This window comes from Rhizopus delemar, genomic scaffold (assembly GCF_000149305.1).
Source record: "Rhizopus delemar RA 99-880 supercont3.5 genomic scaffold, whole genome shotgun sequence".
Lineage (NCBI taxonomy): Eukaryota > Fungi > Mucoromycota > Mucoromycetes > Mucorales > Rhizopodaceae > Rhizopus > Rhizopus delemar.
Window position 1 is genome coordinate 1,183,604 of NW_027137831.1, and position 22,127 is coordinate 1,205,730.

The window sequence follows — 22,127 nt, forward strand, 5'->3', positions numbered from 1 at the left end:
GTCAAGCTTCCGCTTAAATTCTATATTAAACAACAAATTACAAGGCAATCTTAATGTTAAAATCAAACTTTACAAGCAAACATTACCTCTACTTATCTCATGAGACTATAAAGCAACACAAAGCAACGGTATGTAAGCTATCAACCGTAGTATAGTCGCATTGTCTTCAGTATTAACATGATAACTACAAGTAACAAACATCACTATCACAGTAAACATAAAATAGCATAAATAGACCTTACAGTTATTTAATAAACATAGCTTTTTATTACTCAATTAACTACCTTACACCTTTGTTAATTATCTTAAAAAATCTATTCGTGGTCATCCACGTCGTCATACTGTATTATGATAGTTGCTACTATGCTTGTTATGTTTAGTTTCGCTATACGGTGAAGTGATAACGGAAACTAATGAGTAGAAGACAGTGGGAGACTGTTAGTGTACAATAACGATAATATCAATAATAACACTCGTTCTTGACAACAAAATTGCTTGAATGTGCAAAATATACTTGGCACCCAAAGCTAAGCCTAGCAGGAAGAGTGTTTTTTTGATTATTACTTTATAACAATATATACTTTGAAATAATATATAAGATAAGGTAATTAGAGAAAATATACCATTGTAAAGGACATTATAAATAAAATAAATAACATACCAATTGAATCCTTGTTTTCATGTTGATTTTTATGGTGTTCTTTTCTGTTTAATGCGCTGGCACATTGGGTGGGCAATACGTACAGAAATTGTCTTCTTGATGTATCCTGTGAGAGTTAAAGATTTTATTTATAGGAGGGATGTTTCTGGTTTATTTAGTCAGGTAACTATATTAAAGATGATACATTAAAAGTAAATCTTTATTTTCTTTTTTTATTTTTTTTTTATTTTCTTTTTTTTTATTTTTTATTTTTTGCAAATGTTGCTGCTGCTATTGTTATCAGATGCCTTCGTCAAGGTGGATTTCGGTATCAAGAAAGTGGGATAAGCTTTTGTGTCTGTAAGGAGAAGTAAAAAATTGACTGCCAGCGAGCAGACCAGATAGCTTGTAGGATACAGGCAACAATTTGGTTTGATGACAGGGAAGGTGCAAGGGATATGTGAGGATTGCGAAAGGGGAAAGGCAACAAAGTAGGTGAGTGTCGAAAATAACAGACAAGAAAAATAATCTCAGCTGACGCGCGTCTAATCAATACACAATGTGGTCAAGCTGATTATTTTCCTTTTCTCTTGTTTTCGTTTACATTTTCTTTAATAACTTTTGTTAGAAATATCTAACCACACCGAGAAGCATACCATTAGAATTGTCATGAAAAAGGAGCATCGCTTGAATATAAGGAAACCTTCAAAAATCAGTAAAGGAATCAAAGGCGACTCCTATCTCTGAATTTATATTTTAATGGCTGCTTTAGAGTACACTTTGAGCTTTATACAGTAATCAACCTCAATCTAATCTTTACTTTTTGTATTCTAGCGCATTATCTCTTGATATACTTAAGCATATTCTCAATTTGATTCCTAACTGGAAGGACAAGAACGCATTAGCATGTGTTAATAAAATGTTATGGCAAAATTGTCAAAAGGTTTTATACACGCCGAAAATTATAGCTTTTGAAGAAGAGCACATCTGTGCATTGTACTTCAAAACATTGGCCCATATTGAGCTACCAAGCTCTTTCAATAATAGTGCTCTTTTAGCACATGTTGCCCAGTGTGCAACAAGATTGAAATCCATAAGATTTAACCGCTCTGACCATGGAGTTGTGTCGGTAAAATTAATCACCGAATGCTGCATAGCCCTCGTGGGTAAAAAGGTTGTGATCCGTGCTCCCGCTGAAGATGAAGATGTCTGGGTAAAGGCACAATCAAGTAAGCGCTTCCAGAAGCAAAATAGTTGTATAAAGCTTGAATATTACTACGTAAGCTCAAGAATAAAATATGTTAATACCACTTTTATTTATCTCTCTTTATTTACCTTTCTGTAATAGGATAATTGTAGTAGGTCAAGTACGTCCGATAACTTAAAGGAAAGAATAGAGAGGATAAAGAGAAACTTTAAGGAAAATCACTACAAGTTCGAAGAAGCAGAACTCAGCCAATTAGAAGCAGAATCATTAGGTGTGCCGGATGTTGCTGTTAAATTCATAAATCAGGGTATAATATATTCTGATCATAACAGCACATTCGCCACCGATGAAATACTAGCACAACACTATGAATTCTCAAGTAAGGATGAATTACAAAATATGATACAAGAATATGCAATACAATACTTAGAGTCCTTCATTATCATAGACAACAGCTGGTTTTTTATTACAAGCATTGAAGCATATTACCACGCTCATTTAGAATATGATGATTGCGCACAAAACGAAGTTATATCATATATGCCTACACCATTCTTTCACCTTATACCCAAATATATGCATAACAATCCTTATGTTATGCTGTTCATCTGGCTAGGACATTTTGAATTTTTAGTAATCGGTGGATTTAAAGGTGCTTTAAATGACAATGGAATCATTCCTTTTCTTGGGCCTACTATAAACAATACATCACTTTCCTTCACAACACCTGACTCTAGCACATCATATAAGATCATCATGCCACAAACATCCATTCCATTCGTTTCCTCCAACCGATTACTCCGTCAATTTTTTAAACAACACTCCTTAAATACATATGCCTTTCATAGCCACCGCTTCTTTTATGACGATTTTATGCTCACCAACCCCCTTTCATTCTCTATCGCAAACAAAGACTATGCTTGTCATGTTATGGCGTCTTTCATTTTAAAAACCTATGCAAGCAAAGCCTTCCTTTACCAACAATTCAAAGCTATCCAGCAATATGCTCAAAATTCAGATTGATTCAAAAAAATAAATGTTTCTTTATCCTTTAATACATGTAGTTTGTCAATAAGATATTATTCAAGATAATGAACCTTAAAATGGTTGTTTTATATTTCAATAAGATTAATTATGAGAAGATGAATGCTATTGATAAATTCAAAAGCACATTAATAAAATTAAGTTATTTCATTTGGAAAGCTACTATTAAAGAGATACTATGATTAGAAATAAAAGAAGTTTTCATGGCAAAACGCGGCGTTCGGTAAACAGACTGACAACAAAATCTTATAACTTTCGCATTACCATAGTTCTTTATGTACTGTTAGTACTTACACATATGTAAAGATAAGTGGATTTTTAAATTCAAGTAAAAGAGCCATTAGATTGCAGAGCATTATGTTGTATAATGGTTAAGGTAATCAAAGAAAAGGTAGAAACAAAATTAAAGAAACAGTTCGTGTACTTTTTGAGACTGATTTTATGTCAGTTTAAGTTCTATTGTAAGCGTTCTTCTAATCTTCAGGTACTTTAGCAAGTGTCATTGTCGTATCCCAACATACTTTAAACATGATTCATATTCAATTTATAAGAAACCAGAATAGTGAATGCTTTACAAAGATTTATTATAGTCTTTTCTCTATTATTCGGTCATAAATAATTCCACTCCTTTAACTCAATGCAAGTTTTTAATATAACTCCGGATGCAATGCGACATAAAAACAAATCTACTTAAGAAATAATTATAAAATAGCCCACTTGCATAACCTGGAACAGATCTTTACATTAAAGTTTATTCACGATAGATCTGCAGTTATAATTAATTAAGCCTCCATGAAAAGAATATAAATACCAGATATTACAATATTAAATAAAATATAACTTTTTCAGTCTCGTTGAATTTTATAGTCTTTTTATTCTTACGAGTTTAACACAGTCATCTCTAATTATGATTATGAAAACTTTTCATTTGATCTTTTGTATGTCTGCCATAGATTATCTTTTTTATTCCGGGAATTCCTCACTGATTTGAATAATGTTATTTTACGCGTTATTTCAATTATGTAAAAGATTAGCAATATTCCTGAAATTGGATTGGATTTTGTTATTTTAATTGATACTTCTTCTTATCAAAGAATTCTCATGAGCACAAAGCAAATTGTTTTAGAAGATGTTTAATTGAAAATTGATTGTACGGTCTTATTTAAATAAACTTATATTTTATTCTGATTATGATCTTGTATTAAGACTTATATTTATCAACGTCAACTACAATCAGTTGCTGTTCTACAACATATAATCTAGACAAGATCTTAGCTGTAAATATAAAAGCTTAATAATTATCTTAATAACAATTCGAAAACTTAATGACAATTAGAATCAATTTTCTAATATTTTCGACGAAATACAAACCAACTTTTTCATTAATAAACTACATGAATCGAATTTTCAAAAGCATAATATACTAAAAGCCTCCCTTGAGCCAGCAGACAAATAATTTATTTTTTCCTAGAAACAACTATACCCACCCATTCCCCTTACACTCCAATTTTCGAAGCATTACACACCAAGCTTGCTCCATAGCAGCTTTATTTTTTTTATATAAAAAATCCGAATTGCGTTAATGAAACTTTCGGATTGCACACTAATTGAACTCTCTTTGCACGCATTAAAAATAAAGCTTGCCTAGCCTCCGAAATCCAGATTACACAACTATGCATTTCTGGAAGCACATCCGTGATATCCATAGTGTAACCAATCAACTGCATACAATGGCCAGATGCAGTACCTTTCGGAGCAGAGATTCTATCCTCAGGCTCTTTTCTTTTTTTGTTGTTGCCTATACAACTTTTCTTTTTCTAAGATTTCCAGGAAAACAGCTTAAGGAAGATTTAGATAGACAGATAAAAACTTGTTGGAATGATCCTAGATTGCTAATGCTGTTTTATGATCTAGCATGCGGCTTGATCTTTTAAGGTAAACATGAACTATTATAATGTTGTATATATCCAAACTAGCTCTTTGATCTCTCAATTATCTGTTACTACAATATGTAGAAACCGTCGTAATGAGAGCAAGAGACCAAATGCAAGATGAAATTATCTTTAGATTCCGCTAGTTGTTGTTTGGATAGATGCAGATAAATATCTCACGCATTCACCTGGTGCACCCACTCTTTTTTTTTCTTTGCTAAAACCTCTTGGTTCATCCGTCGTGGCACAGCTTCGTATGAACTGCCCTGGTTGGACAGTTGCTTTAGACTGAGTGATTTGTTATTCGCAGTGGAGAGCTGCTTTGGCTTACATAATAGGGATTTGAATGAATAGGCTATGTACGGAGGGTCTCTGGCATAGTAACTAGCATCATCTTCGCACTTTTTTTTCTTTTTTTTTTGGAGTCAGATAAGCTTTCACCTTCTCGTGGTTGGCTTTGTTAATCATAGCTTGTTGCTATGAGAACTAAGAAAAGCTCTTTGTGTATTTAAATAAAAAAGTGGATTTGGCTTATCCCAGTGTTTAGATTTGTGTTTATTTGTTTATGGTCATGTTATTAGTAATGGGCGTGTCGTATCCCAACATACTTTAAACATGATTCATATTCAATTTATAAGAAATCAGAGTAGTGAATGCTTTACAAAGATTTATTACAGTCTTTTCTCTATTATTCGGTCATAACTAATTCCACTCCTTTAACTCAATGCAAGTTTTTAATATAACTCCGGATGCAATGCGACATAAATGAAAAACAAATCTACTTAAGAAATAATTATAAAACAGCCCACTTGCATAACCTGGAACAGATCTTTACATTAAAGTTTATTCACGATAGATCTGCAGTTATAATTAATTAAGCCTCCATGAAAAGAATATAAATACCAGATATTACAATATTAAATAAAAATAGAATTTTTTCAGTCTCGTTGAATTTTAAAGTCTTTTTATTCTTACGAGTTAACACAGGGCGTCTTAGAAGGCTTAAGGCTGCAGCACAGAAATGTATTTACGCATCTGATTTTTAGCTGTATTGTATAAAGCTGAATTATATGAATAAAGTTTCAAATAAAGACTTTATAGCTCGAATGAACATTACAAATAGACAAATAAACTATGAAACAGTAGCACAATAAAACGTAGTTATAAACGTTGCAATGCTTTCATTTATTAGAGGAACACTCCTTCTTCATCCTCTTAAGAAACAAAAGGTTTAGGGGATTCTCTTCTGAGATAATAACAAACCCAACATGATACAATCATCGCCGATTTCAACATTACAGCTAGAGCAACAATTACTTATTATGATGATCTGAGCCAGCTCCATTAAATTTTCATTAATCCCTGGTACATTCTTAGCAGCAAGAGAAAAGTATATAAAGCCTAGTTTTATGATCTTAATAAGATTAATTTTTAACAACAACTGGTATAAGATGTTTAACAGATTCTTTTCAAAAAAAATTATGTTTATTTTGTATTTTTTTTTTTTTTTTCATAGCTTCAATTTTTGTCTTATTTCTATTCGTCATAGCATTGTATAGGTTTAGGTTCATAATATCACATAATTTTTTTTAAGTTCCAAAACGTCTTTTATCGGTATTATTATTTGTACATCTTTTTCTTCCTCCATAAGAAGCTCCAGCCCCATCATACTCTTCACTACTGCATATTTATATTTATGTTTTGATTCATGATGTGCTTTAAGGAGTGTATCAAAGTAACGATTTGTGGCTTGGGTGGTGCATAGTTTTTTGATAATATAAAGCTCGTATACCGCTTGCTTTAAGCTGCTACATTGAGATCCACAGCTCAAGTACCTTTTGTTTTGCAGTATTATTGTTACAATATTTCAGCGATTCAGTATTATTAAAGTTCTACTGTTTAAAACTTTACTATGACTTGTGTCAAAATTATGAAAAGGAAAACAAAAATATAATTGCCTATCACTAATGTACGCAATCTAGCACAAGAAAGTTAATGTGTTCATAAGAAATATTCAATAAATTATTTTTTATTTACCAACTAAGTATACTAGCTGATTAATATGTACTGTTTGTATTTTTCTGCTCCTTATCTGTTCTGTCAAATTGTAAACTGATAAAATAATTGTTTAAAAGGATTTAACGCAGAATGAGTTTATATATAATCTTTTATAGCAGATATACTCTCTCATATTTAAGTTAGTTGCTCTTTATCATTTTAGGATTTATACTCAATGTTTTGCTGTACTCATTGAGGGGCATAACTAGATTCAATTATACGATCATAAGAACATGTGTACTGCTACTAAATTAAATGTCTTTCTCCTTTTTTTAAAAAGAATGGTTAAACGTGTCATCTATTTAAGCTTTTCAAACCCTGTGCCTTTGTACTACAATGCCCCTTGGATGTCGTTACTTTGGCAGTGTTCTAGGAATAATCTAGTTCACTACTATGTTTAGAACTAATAGACTCGGACATTTGTAGATCCTTAATGAGCATGTTGCATATCACAAGTGGGCACAATAACACTGTAGGCCTTCCTCCTCAGCCCTGATTAACCTTGTTAAACCCTCAAAGACATGCATAATTATACTGATAATAACAAAATCCATTATCACAAAGTGATTATTTATTCTGCAACTTTCGGGTATACACAAATTTTCTTCAAGAAAATTTAAAAAGGACAACACAAAGTACTAGAAAAAAGAAGAATACCAATTAATTTTTTGATCTTTTTGCACGTAAAATCAAGCGAAATTAAGAACATTTCTGTTCCAAAATAACCTACAGGTTTATTGCCCACTATTCTATAAACAGAAATGGCCATTGGTTAGCAATAACTTATCCCCTACAAAAAAAAAAGGAAGTAGTACACTGGCAGACGTGAATTTATTTCTTTATTTGTTAATCATGGTTGATTATACTACTACGAAGTTAAAGAATATTGATTTTTTTTAACTTTATCAGCACATAGCCTAAGCTATACAAGGAGCAGAAAAAAAAAATACGACATTTAAATTGAAACAGTATAATTAAGCTAGCATAAGTAAATCTTATCTCAAAAGCGCATTTTAAGATGTAAATACGAGGCGGGATTTGTAAATTACATGCTTTTATTTAGTTTCTTGTCTCGATGGAGGATGTGGAAAGTCCTTTAATTCGAATGGGACAGAAATAAATTGAGAATTAGTGGTCGCCCTTTTGTATTTAGATGTCTTTACAAATTTTGGTATTGAATCAGTAGCCATTAATTTGCAAATATGATCATTTACTTTGTCGAACCATTTAAGAATAATTAACAAGCTTTGATATACTGAATGTGCCGATACGACAATAGTCGGTTTACTTTGTCCAGCTGTATGTATCACATTTACTGTATGCGAGATTTCTTCTGCCATTTCCTCCCTTAAATTATGTTCAATGTTCAATTCATAAAGTGCTCCTGGCTTCAGATAAGAGTCCCACAGCAAATAGGCGTCCTCTAAAAGCAGCCTCTGGTTTGCCGAGGGCAGAAAAGCGGAGCTGTTACAACGCCGACATAGGTTATCATAATCAATCCAAAAGTCCAAGTTCTCTTGACAAAAATTTGAGCTTAAAAAGTTTCGAAAAAGGGATCTGAGATGAGGATCTTTCAAAACAGCTTTGAGCTTAGATGAATTGCTTTCTTTGAGCTCATTAGTAGGAGCAATCGGAGTTAAAGGGGGTGTAAATGTCTCTGACGACGTTATGTCAGGGGTATAAGTAGAACAATAGTCATTGATGTTTGTAGTCAGGGGAGGAGTTTGCATTGGTGAATCTGTATCTCTTTCTTTTTCATCAAAGAATGATACAGCGGGTGAAGATGATGTTCCTATCATGTTGTCGCAAGGTGAAGAAATAGATGAGCATCTAGAAGAGACAGCATTGGTCTTTGCAAGCACTTTCATCATATTATGCTGATTTAAAGAAATATTGATAATAACGTCCATTCCTGTCTTTGTGAGCTTTAAAATGTTGGTCTTGGACGCTTCGACTTCTTGTAAATGTTCATTCTTTTTGTCAAAAAAGGTTATCCAACCGAGCTTTAGAAATTCTGTCATTACAGTTTCAGCTTCATCGTTTGATGCTATTGTACAATATTCAACCAACCAGTTGCAGCATAATTGAGAGGAGAAAATGGCGCGCATCTTGAATTTGTTTGAGTAGGATGGGCTCAAGTTGTTGATAAGAGATTGCTGTTGTTGATAATATACACGATTTCCACACTCTGTATCCACCAGTAAATCATTAGGCAAGATTTCAATATTGGGGAAAAAGTCTGTGATAGTTAAGTTACGTTTGGATGGTTTGGCATATGTGTCAATTGAGGAAGAGTCGCTTGAATAAATCGAGGAAGTCCTTGAAACTTCAAGAGCGCTATATATACCAAGCTCCTTTAAAGCATCTAATGTTATGGGCTCTATGTCAGGATTTCCATGACTAGGATAAATATAATGCTGTAAGTCCACTTGCTTTTCACGATTATTACTACGTAATGGTAAGCTTGCAATCATGATTGTAAACAGGCAAGATGTGTATTTTCGATTGCGATTAATACGGTCATTAGACTGCATTCTCTCTAAGTTTATTAGGTACAAAGGCACCGCATTGATGTCTACATGCTTCTTGAAAGTAGATATATCCATTTTTGTTTTTAAGCAGAAGTTTTGTAGTACACACAGACCTTTCGATCGAATCTTCCAAATGCCTTTATCACGATAGGAACGGTTCTGAGGTTCACTAGCGTTCTCGATCAAACGGGTCCACAAAAATTGTTGGAGTAAAGCTTTAGCCATATCCTTTCTCATATTAAATGTAGTCGTAATACGTGATGCAAAATTACAGCTGTCATCCATTTTTGAGAATTTTAAAGAGCCCAGTTGCCTGATAGCTTCTTCAGATGTGAATGTGTTGGTATAGGCTCGAAGCATATGCTTATGAGTAGTGAGTGTAAGCTGTGAGATCATAGTCGAAAAAAGCTCATGTATATCCTACAAAAATTATTAATACTTATTGTTTTATATTTCATATGTTTCATTAATAACATACATCTACACTTGGACGTCCATCAATAGTGAAATTTATCATAGAAGTATAGGCTAAAGGATGGTGATAAGACGTCATTGGATGAGTAAATAAAGGTAGGTTGTATTGTTATTAATGAAACAAAGTAAGAAAATAGAATACAGTTATGAATCAAGAAAAAAAAACAAAATAAAAAAAAAGCTCAATAATGTAGACGCTTAATATATATTCTTTCCTTACAAGCAAAGAAATATGCAAATCTGGAGTAGAAAAAAGGGAGTAGGTAGGATAAAGTATTGGCAATTGGCATCTCAAGGAGTAAGAATAAAAGATAAATGATAAGTCAGTTTAAAGTATACAATAATCAGTTTCATGACCCGGAAGAGAGAAAAAAAGTGGCATGGTCGAGAAAATAGGATGATGTCTCATAATCCTTTAATTCATTAATATTCTTAAAGTAAAAATTAGTATAAAGGACGCGTGGATTGGGGATGAGCTATAAGGAGTCCGTGTATAATTACAAAACAATTCATTTCAATAGGCAGGTGCCATATTTGGAAATGGCTAAGACATTCTTTTGTAATTTAAAGTTAAAGTATGATTTTTATTTGAATTTTTTTGCAAGGAGCGGATTCTTCTTTTTTTTTTTTTTTTTTTTTTTTTTTACAGAGGTTACATTTACTCCTGAAGTGATTAAAATCATTCGATAAATGACAAAAAAATGCAAGTTAATAATAAGTGTAAATCAAATAAAAAAAAAAGGGAAATGTGAAGATAATTGCTTTAGATACTTTGTCTTTAATACAAAAACGTCAAGTCAAGTATAGCATAAGCATAGAAAAAACCCAAATAAACAGCATTTTGAATTTCCCTTTTTTTCCCTTTAGGTAATTCTAGTAACTTGCATTACTCAAGCGTATTTGTGGCTAAAGGACAACAAAACTTCCTCGATCCAGTTTTCCCTCTCCTTAGTCAACAAAATCATTTTTTTGTGAGAAATAATAAGGAGACTCAAAATTAAGAATATTCCGCATATAAATATCATTTTATTTGCAGCAATACAGCCAACAAAATATATTTGCTTGTTATAGTTAGGGTTAAAAAAGCGATATGGGATAATGCAAAAATAAATCCGGGGAAATAAATACAGATTAATGATGAGTAAACCTTGTATAAACAGGAAGTCGAATGCTCGTTTTCAAACCTATTTTTCAATATATTTATCTTGAATATATGTCATCTGTTGCTGGGGAATGTTTGTTGTAATCATTTCTGCTCTTAATTAGTTGTAATTATTGTCAAAAAATATTATGGATTAGTTTACACCACAAATAAGATCATAAATAAGAATCACTTTGAAGACTAAGTTTATCGCGCTAATCTAGTCAAATGGGGCATTTTAATACAATGATAGCTTTTTCTACCGTAATTTGTTTTATTTTGTTTCAAAAAATGACATTATAAACACATCGTTTATTTTCCATCAAATACTTTAATAGCTGCATCTGCAGTGGAGTGAGCAGAAGCAGGGTTTGCGCCCGTAACTACACGTCCATCAATTTTATGAAAGTCAGCAAATGGTGTTGGAGGAGAAACATATGTGGCACCAGCATCAGCAGCTCCTTCTTCAATTGTCAGCACTTTGTCACCTTTGATCTTTTGCATCAAATTCATTTGTTCCTCCCCAAGACTTGTGAATCCGGTAACCGTTTTACCGTCAATGATGGACTTGCCAGTCTTTTTATCTTTGACACCAGGTAAAATAGCAGGTCCATGACATACGGCTGAGACAACACCGCCTCTTTCGTAAATGTCTTCAGCGATACTTTGAAGGCCACGAGCGTGAGGATAATCGTATAAAGTAGCATGTCCAGCAGAGGCAAAGAAAAGGCCATATTGCTTTGGATCAAGATTTGAAGCTTTGTAGAGATGCTTATTCAAGAGCACATTAAAGGGATGATTGGGATCATTATAAGTTCTTTCATCTTCATCTGTAAGAAAATCTTTGGTTGTCGAGTGTTCATCCAGACCATATGTACCAGTTTCAGATGCAACGTCTACTTCGAATCCTGCTTGGACAAATGCTTGATAAGGATGAAGGGCTTCTGTATAAAAGAGTCCAGTTCTTTTCCCATCTTCATAAAAAACTTCGTTATAACTAGAAATAGCAAGTAAGACTTTACGAGGAACAGACATTTTTATAAAGATAAAATGTAGAGCATATAAAATAATGCGCTAATTTATAGGTGACAAAATAACACAGTGCGGCCGATAAATATCGTCGTTTTGAACATCAGTTTGTCACTTTTTATAATACAAAATATACAGAAAAACGATAACTTAATTTTTTGAAAATGGCAATATTTATCGGCCGCACTGTATAGTTTAATATTACGTCATTCAAAAAAATTATGCAACGATATTACCCCGATAGCATAATGATATTGTTCCTAATGAATAGGGTCCAGTTTAGTTTAGTTTATCAGGAGTAATGAAATAAAAAAAATGAAGCAATTTTACTATTTGGTTTTATGGGCATCTTCTATAAAATTTTTGCTCTGTTTAAATAAATGTCAAAGCTTTTTATTACAAAAATAGTATATTTTTTAAAAAATTTATGCAAACAAGTGTGAATTGTTTCATTGGCTCTCTCTTTAGTTTCTCATCTTATTTGGCTTGATCTAGCAAAAAGTTACTGGCCTTTTCCAGATCTTGATCGTATCTATTTAATGCATCTTTGGCTTCTTTTTCACCAAATCCCATCTTCACCAAATCCTGTATTTTATCTCCTACGATGCCTATAGATCCACTTACAGTTGCTTTTGTTGATGGCGGTGAGCTCATGACTGGCACCTTTTGTTTCCCGAAATCGTCAGCAAAGCTTGAGAAAGAATCATCAAACCCAGACGGTTGAGATGTAGCTGCCAGTTTATCTATTGGAGCTTTTGCGACACCAAAAATGGAATCCCAATCATCTTTTGGTTTTGATGTTTCTACCTGTTCTCGTTCATTTTGATTGGATGTATTAAAAGGTTCAAAAGCAGATGCCCATTCGTCATTTGTGCCATTTGCAGCATTAACATTCTTGTCTTGCTTATTTACGTCAAAAGAACTAAACGCATCGTCAAAATCTGCAAAATCGTCGTCCTTTGCAACAATGGTCGCTTCAGGCAATTGCTTATCAGAAAATGCGGCTTCAAAGTCATCTTCGTCTTCTTTTTGATCCTTAGCAGAAGGGGCTGCGACAGGAGGAGGGGGAGGAGGGGCACGTTGTTTCTTTGCCTCGGCTGTAGAGGATTCCATGGAGTTGATGGACGCTTGACGCTGGTGCCTACTTTGAGGAGGAGGAGGAGGAGGAGGGGCCCCCCTAGAAGTTTTTACAGTAGCAGAGGTGGAGCTTGTGGGCCATTGGATAGGATCAAATGCGTTTGTGGTTGAGTCTACAGCAGCAGGTGGACTAATGCTCATTGCACCGAAAATAGTGTCAAAATCACTTTGACCATCTGTAATGACGGTACTTTCAGGAAATTCCAAAGTGCTATTATCTGTTACCTCCTGTGTAAATTGGTCAAATGGAGAGATTCCTGGCTTATCAGATACAGGTATAGATGGACTTGCAAAAAGGGTGTCAAGAGCTGGCGTGTTCATTACAGAGGGAGTGGATTGAGGGGCAGGGAACGGTTCAACCTTCTTTTCTTCATTCTTTTCTTCCTTATCGTCTTGATCCGTTGTACTCAGTCCAGCAGCCATTTTATAGTCTTCCAAATTACGTTCTGCCAATGATTTATCTTGTTCAGCTGCTGTTACTTGTCTTCTATTGATATCCAGCATCATGTTTTGCTGCTTTGACTGTGCACTCAATCGATCTAATTCAGCATTTGTTTTTCGTGTCTCCTCTTGAATTTCAACTATACGTCGTTTGAGACTTTCTGTTTCTGCACGCCCATTTTCTAACACCTGACTGACTTGTGCTGTTTCGTTCTGAACGGCAATGAGCCCTTGTTGAGCAGCATCGTATTCAGCACGAATGCTGTTCCATTCAGCTTCTTCGCATCGTACCTGTTCCTGAAGTTCATTCAAATCTTTTATGGCTGTTTCATAGGCTATTTTCACATTTGCTATTTGTGCCTCAAGTTGTTTCTTTTGCTGAGCCAATTGATTTAATGTGTTTTCAGCAGATATTTTTTGATCCTTTATGCTTGCTGTTTGAGATGTGAGGGAAGATATCTGGTTTTGTAAAAGGTTGACCTGATTTGTTTCGGTCGAGACTTGATCATTTCCAAAATCACCCAACAGATCATTCTGATTATCAACAGGTGGTGCTGAGAATGCAAGAGCGGGTGAAGCAACGGTAGGCGAAGCAAAGGTAGGTGACGCAAAGACATTGCTTGGCTGTCTTTGGGTAGGTGGCACCAATGTCTTGGGTAAAGTTTGGGGTAGACTTTCTCCACGTAGTCTTTTATGAATCAAATGCATAGCCACAGAAAATTCATCTCGAGATAAGCTACCGCGTTGCTGAATATCGGACAGATCCCAAATGTGTGCCAGTTCAGATTCAGGAAGTCTAGAGTTCTTGAAGAACTCTACAGCTTCTTTACCCTGAATATGACCTAAACGTCCTGAGTCAATTTTATCAAAATAAGCATTGAACTGCTGCTTTTCTTGTGCTGTCACATCCCAACCTTGAGTGCCAGAGGAACCAAAGGCTAAGGTGCCCAATGAACCAATTGTTCTCGCTCTCTGAGGTGGTGTCATGGTACTCGTTTGATTCGCAAGCGACGGTGTAGTGACAATCGAGTTACGCATAAGAGGTGATGGGGTTTCAGCAGCAGCAGCAGACTGAAAGACAGCAGGGGGTAGCTTATCAGGCAAACTCTTCAAGGTTCCATCCATCAGTTTGGCTATATAATGCATAGCAATGGTGAATTCTGTTTGGTTTAAAGTACCAGATCGTCGGATATCTGCTAAATTCCTAGGGGATGAGGAGAAGGATGATGAAGAGGGGAGAGATTAAAGAAAATGAATCGACCGATTTCATGCTTTCATTTACCATATTTGACCTAAAATGTCCATAGGTAGTTTTGACTTTAAAAATACACTTCTAGCTGTTTCCGCATCCATAATACCATTAATTGGCTGGTGTACTCTAAAGATACTACCGTATTTTTCACGATCTGCTGGTGTAATAGGTATATCATAAAGACTGTTGTTTGTAATCATTGGACTAGGTGCAACCACACCATCAAACTGAGGCAAAGGTACGGCTAATTTATCTTATTAAGATATCTCTATAGCATGCTAAAATAACTTACTTGTTGCCAAAATTGGATCTATAGCTTCTTTTCCATGTTGAGCGCAGGCGATAAGCTTTAATGCAATAGCAAACGTTTCTGGTGTTAAATAACCCACTTTATCTCTATCAGCAGCCTCCCAAATCTATATTTTCTTTTAGTTCCTTCTTCTCCTTAACCGCTTCTTTTTTTTTTCCAATTACTTCTGAAAGTATTTCGTTAGGAACGCCCGAAGTAGCAAAGAACTGAACGGCCTCAGGGCCTGTGACAATGCCATCTTGTGTCTTGCTTACAAATTGAAATAGGTGAGAAAAGAGTCTTGTTTCCTGTGATGTTAAAAGCGAATCCCAAGACATTTTGTTCCTTGTTAAAAAAAAAGAGGGAAAGAAAAGGATAAAAAATGAACAACTCAAGCATAATTAACATTTTGGGAAACTAACAGTAAGTAGATAGAAATTAATCTCATTGGCTGAGTCTTACTGTATTTTTAATTTATAAAGATTAAGTATTTACTTGAATCAGGGCTGTTGTCAATGCTTAAGCCTTGAAAACTAAAGCTTGCCTCATACAAGAGTCTATATGATGTTGAAACTGATAATCAATTGACTGTAGCAATCATTTCTTCAAAGGATGTGTTTTTTACAAATGCTATGTGTCACTGAGACAAATCTTTTAGATTGATAACTTAAGGCAAATCTCTTTATATAATTACTTGAACCCTCAGTAACCAATATATTAATTTTATTAGAAAATTTTCAACGTAATGCTTTAGAATTGTTTAAAAAAAGAAGTTTAAAATGAGGTAAGTTAAAAAGGGGAATCTTGAATGATATTGCTGAATTTGAAACTTGTCCTACCACACGATTTCAAAGTAGTATCTTAATAAAGGTGCGTTCCAAGAAACCACTGATATACACTCTTTTCGAAAAGTAAATTCGCCTCTGGTGGAAAATGAATGCGCCCGATAACAAGAACAAAATTCGGGGTTATACGGAAAGTGAGTTCGCCAATGGCAAAAACTAGTTTTTTCCTGTCGTTTGTTTATTACTGTCGCATTTATTTATTGTTTACTGCCATAGAGAAGCCATTTTAAGCGCATAGTGTTCATTAAGAGTCTTACAATTTGTATGTGATTGATTTATCTGAGGCGTGAGCAATTGATAATAAAAAAATAATAATAAAAATATCAAGAAATTAACCAAATTGTAAAAAAGGCTTCTTTTTATTATGTCTTTGAAGTATTGAGTATTTATAGAAAAGTAAATAAAAAATTAATCAAATTCTTGTCATTGCTTTTCATTGCTGAAATGTTCTTATTGTTATCCTGGATGTTATTATTATTGTATCTTTTGTGCTGGTGATTATAGTTTGACAGGTCAATCTAATTATTTGTACAACACGACTGCTACGTAAGCGACTTTGGCTCGTATAGATTTGGTAGTTGACAACAATATTAGTTTAAAGACCACTTTGTGTTTGAGTGTCTGTCATTAAATATACTTCTGAATGTGGGTTTATAATATTTTATTGTAGTACGTGTATATCTTTCTAATATGAGGATATTATTTGATATGTGTGGATACAACATGACCAAAAAAAAATACGCATGCAAAGGATTGATTTACACATTGATAATTTTATTGACATGATGGGAGAAGATAAAACGATAATATGAATTGAAGAATATTGGAAACAAAGGGACTAAGTGGATGACAAATTTTTATGTCATCGGTAAAAAATAAGGTATAGGTAATAGACGTAGAGAAACGAGCACCTGCCAAAAAGGACGAAAGGAAAACGACGAATTTATTTGGCCGAAATTGATCCCAAGGAAGGCTTTCGTTTTGCTGGCAATGTTTTTCTTGTGCCTTGCACAAATTCAAACGGCAATGTTGGATGTTTGGTATTTAGAATTTGAGACTTCACAAGTGTGCGATGATACGTGGCGATTTTATAAAGGTCATCCAAAATGCTCGTCATTAACATGATACTGTTTTTAGTCTTGGGTATTGTAATGGCTGCAAGTTCCACAAATGCATAAATGCTGGAATTCGTATGAATCATTGTGTAAAATGTGATAGAAGTTCCAAGCGCTTGGAAGCATAGTACACCATTTCTAATTTGGCGAACACACCCAAACGATAAAAATCCATTATTGACAGTGTGTCGGATGATCCTTCACCTTTAATTTCCCCAAAACATGTCCGGTATGAAGGTTGGTACTGCTCATACATCATGACCTCGTAGTCTGGTCGTCGACTCACATCAGTACCGTTATCTTGAAGGGTGTTAGTACACCTTGCAACTTTATCGTCATTCTCATAAGAAAGCAATGCTTGGATGAGAGGATGGATAAAGGAGGCAGCAAGCTCCAATTCACGAAGATGACCGATGTCCAAATCCTTGAGTGCAGGAAAAAGAGCTTCAATTGCCAAAATAACATTGCGCTTCGCACCATCCTTCGTCACCGCAAGCCTCTAAATGACCCGTCTTGAACATGGACCAAGGAGTCCACCATTAGTGCGAGTATTTGGGTGCCAAACCCATATGCGTAAGGATTGAGTTCAGGAGAGTAAGGAGGTAGATACACTCACCCATAGCAGCGGCTTTCAATATCTTTTTGAATGTCTTCATGCGTATGAATGGGTGCGCTATCCATTACCAGATAATGTCCGCGAAATTGTTCATGACGATCCATTATATCTAAAACACTGCTTATGAAGTTGAAATAATGGCCAACAACTGTACCGCCATTATTGCTCACTTTAGCTTTTGTTCCTCCATTTACTTTTCTCTTCTTTGACTGATCCAGTGCTCGGGGACGTCTTACACTTATATTCACAACGCCGAAAGGAGAAATGGCACCTAGAATGGTAGTGGTCTTTGCTCTTGTTCTGGGCACCTTTACAACTGCGCGACTTCCTTCTTTGGACCAAGAAAAGTTTCTCTTGAGATTTATATGGAAGGCTGCTTCATCCATGAACACGCAATTGCTTGTGAAATCCAAGCCAGTCTCCATCCATCTCTTAATCCATTCGTAGCACTGTTCAATTTTTTCAGGTGTATTTCTCTCCACAAGTTGCAGATGCGCTTTCTTGAAGGTAATCCTACACTTTTGCCTAACAAACTTATAGAAGCCACTTCTAGTGATTCGAAGGTTTCCGAACTTTTCAGTCAAAGCATCAAGCATATCTTCTAGTACAACAGAATCGGTGTTCTCGTCCGCCCACTGAATCATGTAATTCTTGTACTCATCTGTTAGAACAGGAGGTCTACCGACTGGTCTTCCACTATCAGACAACATTTGAATATACTCCTGTGGATCTTTATTGTCTTTTGAATCCAGCCCTGTGCTGTGCGCACATTTATGTTGAGTTTCTGAGCGGCAGCTCTAACGCTCATTCCTTTTTTTTCAACAAGAAAAAAAAGCTGCTTCTTCTCAACATCCTTATAATGCTTGTATGAGCCCTTTTCATCATCCTTTTGAAGCTTTTGAGTGGATGAATTATTTCTCTCTTCGGCTTCTTTCTCAGATGGCTTCAAATCAATATAGATGTCAAAATTTGTCACTTTTTCAATCGGATACATTTCGTTGTCTACTTCCATTTGAACATCCATTACTTCATTTCCGTTGTTGTCGTATTGGTTTCCTAAGCCGTCTTTGTAAACAATATTGTCTATTTTTTTTTATGATGAACGTGAGGAAGAAAAGGTTAGAAAATGTGCCAATTTTTTTTATTTAGTACGTGAATTTTTTTAAAAAAAGCGCGCTAAATTAATTTTATTTGGTGTATGATTTTTTATTTAGTGTGCTAATCGTACGGTTGCCGGAATGAAGACGAAAGGTTTAGTATTAGCTCTCTGAGCCGCGCTTTTTTATTCGTAGTTTTAGCTTTTAAACAATAAAATACAAAACTTTTTATAAATCACTGTTTTTCATAACTTTCTTGCCGTGTGTTTGAAATTTTTTCTGTTTGTTTAGTGGTTGAAAGATGTGTACGATTCCCCAGTACATGTATACATGTATATATATACTTTTTTTGGTTTGTTATTGTTTGCCTTTGGCGTAGTAATTCTCAAAGTTGCTCTTTGTTATGGCATTTTTCCAAACATTTATGAGAACGCCCAACAAAACCCTTAAATTCGCTCAGCTTCAAGCTATTCGAAGCCTTGCTGATTCTTGTCATTAGTGTTTCAATTTCCAGGAACTTGTTTCGTTTTACTTTAATCTGAACCACTGACCAAAACTGCTCAATTGGATTGAGTTCAGGAGAATAGGATGGCAAATAGGCGCAACGGTAACCGCGTGACTCAATATATTTTTGCTATATCAACCGATGTATGGATCGGAGCATTATCCATCACGAGATAGTGGCCTTTCATATTCGGATGCTGGTTCATTTCATCCATTGTGGCTTTTAGAAAACTTACCTAGTGTCCCGTAACCGTCCGTTTGCTCACTTGTCCAACGCCTTCTCCTCGCTTTCTCTTTTTATTGGGTGGAGGCTGAGGAAGTCTTAGGCTGCATTTAATCAGACCTTGGGCAGAAATCGCGTCTAAAATGGTTGTTGTTTTTGCTCGTGTTTTGGGAACTGTAACGACTGTAGGAGAACCCTTCTTTGACCATGTCATATTACGTTTCAAATTAATATGAAACACAGATTCATCAAGAAAGACGCAGTTAGTTGTAAAATTCATGTCTGTTTTCTCCCATTTACGAATCCAATCTAGGCGCTCTTGGATTTTTTCCTCGCTGTTACGGTCTATGGGCTGAAATCGAGCTTTTTTAAGAGACAAATTGCAGTAATTTTTATAAAATCAAATAAAGTACTTTTGGATACTTTTAATTCTATGAAAACCTATCCAAGATGTTTCATCATATCGTCTAAAACAACTGATGGATTCTCATCAATGCACTCAAGGATGGCCTTTTTGTGCTCCTCATTGAGAATGCGTGAGCGATCAGTCTTACTTTGTTTCTCAAAGATACTATCCGGATTGCTTTCATACAGTTTAATCCATTTATGTGCCGTACGAACATGAATGCCGAGCCATCTTGCAGCAGCATCAGCAGCACTTAGGCATTTCTCAAACAACAGCTTGAAGAACCTTGCGTTGTCCCGATCTGAATAGCGTGTATAAGTACGCTTGACCGATGCTCCCCTCATGGCGACATCAGTGTTAGATTTTACCGCATCTTCGACATGCGTTACTTTCATCGTTTTGTTCTCTTCCAAAGACAGTTGAGCTAAATATTGTGTATGCGAGTTCAATGTTTCAAGACAAAACTGCTCCTCGTCAACAATATAATCCATCGGCTCAGGTTTGCTGTACTCATCGATAGCAGAACCTTTTTCCATTTTCATACAAGAATTGAATGTTCATGATGATATATTCCCCAGTATGATTGCAAAAGAAAAAAAAAGAAAAGAAAGCATTCGAGACAAGTGTTTATTGCTTCCTTATATATCCAAACGGTACCAAGGTTTCCATGACAAAATATTTCTTGGCAAGTATTTGATTTGTCAGTGGATGTCGATTTTACTTTTTGTATACCTGAATTTAGTTTTTGCCATTGGCGAACTCACTTTCCGTACAACCCCGAATTTTGCTCTCGTCGTCGGGCGCATTCATTTTCCACCAAAGACGAATTTACTTTTCGAAAAGAGTGTACTGCGTATCATTTGCTTGGTTTTCTTGGTTTCCTAAAAGAAACCGGGTAAAATAAATATTTATACTTTTAATAAATAAAAAAAATCCTTAATAACAAAAGAATGTTCTATTTTTATATCTGCCCTTTTTCTTGAAAACGTGCGCTTACACACAGACAATTGGACTGTCATATGGACATAAGAAAATAAAGCAAGTGATTTTTCATTTTCAGTATTTTTTTTTAGAAAAAAAAATACTTGAACTGGCAAATGACAGAGTTCAGTAGTATACCTCACAACGTAAGCTAAATGGGACTATTAAATCGCAGTAGTAACCCCATCTTTGGTTAAAGGTGTTCATATTACCAACACCTGTAGATACAGCAGTGACACCTTTCTGGACGACGGTTTTACAAAAGGACAACTTTTTACTTCAAAAAACCTCAACACCAGGAAACCCTATATTTAGAAACCTTATGAGCACTATTGCGAATGTGTAAGCTTTTTATATGTTTATATTTGGACATAACTTGTCTAAACAAAAAAGAGTATAGATTTGATACCAAACAGCCACCTTACCGAATCCTATTTCAAAGAGAAGTGAATACAGTATGTTTACAGATAGCTGTTGCAGAAACAGAACAAGCTATCCGCTCAGCATGGATTTGGATTGAAAAAAATATGATACCAGAATTGGAGACAATAGAACATCCCGTTGACAAGGAATATTGGGTAGCTGATAAAATTGACATGATTGTCACTGCCATTGGTAAATGGATAATTTTTTTAAAAAAAGTGTACCACAAGAAATTGACAGATTTCATTAGACTCAGGCACCGATGAACTCTCAACGGATGAAAACATTAGAAATGCATCAAGAACATTTAGACAAATATTTGATATCCCACCTTCTGAACGGTTTGTAAATTGTAAATAGGACTGATGGATTCCTGTGTAAAAAAAAAGATGACTTACTGTCTTTTTAGATTATTCATGTTTACATCGAGCAAGACAGGGATGGCTGTATATTAGTGAAAATTATATTGGATTTCATTCATTCCTACTTGGTTTAGAATCAAAAACATTAATAGAATTGAAGGATGTACAGGAACTCAAGAAAGAGAGGTCAAAGGGAATTTTCGATGATAGCTTAAGAATCACAACAAAAGATAAAGAAGAGGTAAAGAGAAAAAGCGTGAAGAAGAGGACATAATGTAATTGTTTGCAATTTTAGTATTATTTTTCCAATATGTTTAAAAGAGATGAGGTTTATGATTTACTTATTGAACTGACTGGCAAAGCCATGCAAAGATGGTTAAA

At 34.8% G+C, this 22,127-nt stretch overlaps 7 protein-coding genes across 7 annotated transcripts; 2 read left to right on the forward strand and 5 right to left on the reverse strand.

Annotated features, from left to right (window-relative positions):
* Positions 1-1,399: 1,399 nt before the first annotated feature.
* RO3G_07200 (uncharacterized protein) lies at positions 1,400-2,870 on the forward strand (the record flags this gene model as incomplete). Its single annotated transcript, XM_067661790.1, has 4 exons — positions 1,400-1,434; positions 1,475-1,853; positions 1,989-2,226; positions 2,350-2,870. 4 exons carry the CDS (start codon positions 1,400-1,402, stop codon positions 2,868-2,870), a joined length of 1,173 nt encoding a protein of 390 aa, XP_067517891.1.
* Positions 2,871-7,935: 5,065 nt separating this feature from the next.
* Positions 7,936-9,354, reverse strand: RO3G_07201 (uncharacterized protein; the record flags this gene model as incomplete). Its single annotated transcript, XM_067661791.1, has 1 exon — positions 7,936-9,354. The coding sequence occupies one exon, from the start codon at positions 9,352-9,354 to the stop codon at positions 7,936-7,938; it is 1,419 nt and encodes a 472-aa protein (XP_067517892.1).
* Positions 9,355-11,338: 1,984 nt separating this feature from the next.
* On the reverse strand, positions 11,339-12,061 carry RO3G_07202 (uncharacterized protein; the record flags this gene model as incomplete). The annotated part of the gene is made up of 1 exon (XM_067661792.1): positions 11,339-12,061. One exon carries the CDS (start codon positions 12,059-12,061, stop codon positions 11,339-11,341), a length of 723 nt encoding a protein of 240 aa, XP_067517893.1.
* A 471-nt stretch (positions 12,062-12,532) lies between these two features.
* Positions 12,533-15,512, reverse strand: RO3G_07203 (uncharacterized protein; the record flags this gene model as incomplete). Its single annotated transcript, XM_067661793.1, has 4 exons — positions 12,533-14,837; positions 14,916-15,129; positions 15,178-15,301; positions 15,360-15,512. The coding sequence occupies 4 exons, from the start codon at positions 15,510-15,512 to the stop codon at positions 12,533-12,535; spliced, it is 2,796 nt and encodes a 931-aa protein (XP_067517894.1).
* Positions 15,513-17,746: 2,234 nt separating this feature from the next.
* On the reverse strand, positions 17,747-18,394 carry RO3G_07204 (uncharacterized protein; the record flags this gene model as incomplete). Its single annotated transcript, XM_067661794.1, has 1 exon — positions 17,747-18,394. One exon carries the CDS (start codon positions 18,392-18,394, stop codon positions 17,747-17,749), a length of 648 nt encoding a protein of 215 aa, XP_067517895.1.
* An 838-nt stretch (positions 18,395-19,232) lies between these two features.
* RO3G_07205 (uncharacterized protein) lies at positions 19,233-20,516 on the reverse strand (the record flags this gene model as incomplete). The annotated part of the gene is made up of 3 exons (XM_067661795.1): positions 19,233-19,481; positions 19,618-19,937; positions 20,129-20,516. The coding sequence occupies 3 exons, from the start codon at positions 20,514-20,516 to the stop codon at positions 19,233-19,235; spliced, it is 957 nt and encodes a 318-aa protein (XP_067517896.1).
* A 972-nt stretch (positions 20,517-21,488) lies between these two features.
* RO3G_07206 (uncharacterized protein) lies at positions 21,489-21,744 on the forward strand (the record flags this gene model as incomplete). The annotated part of the gene is made up of 2 exons (XM_067661796.1): positions 21,489-21,576; positions 21,635-21,744. 2 exons carry the CDS (start codon positions 21,489-21,491, stop codon positions 21,742-21,744), a joined length of 198 nt encoding a protein of 65 aa, XP_067517897.1.
* Positions 21,745-22,127: the final 383 nt, after the last annotated feature.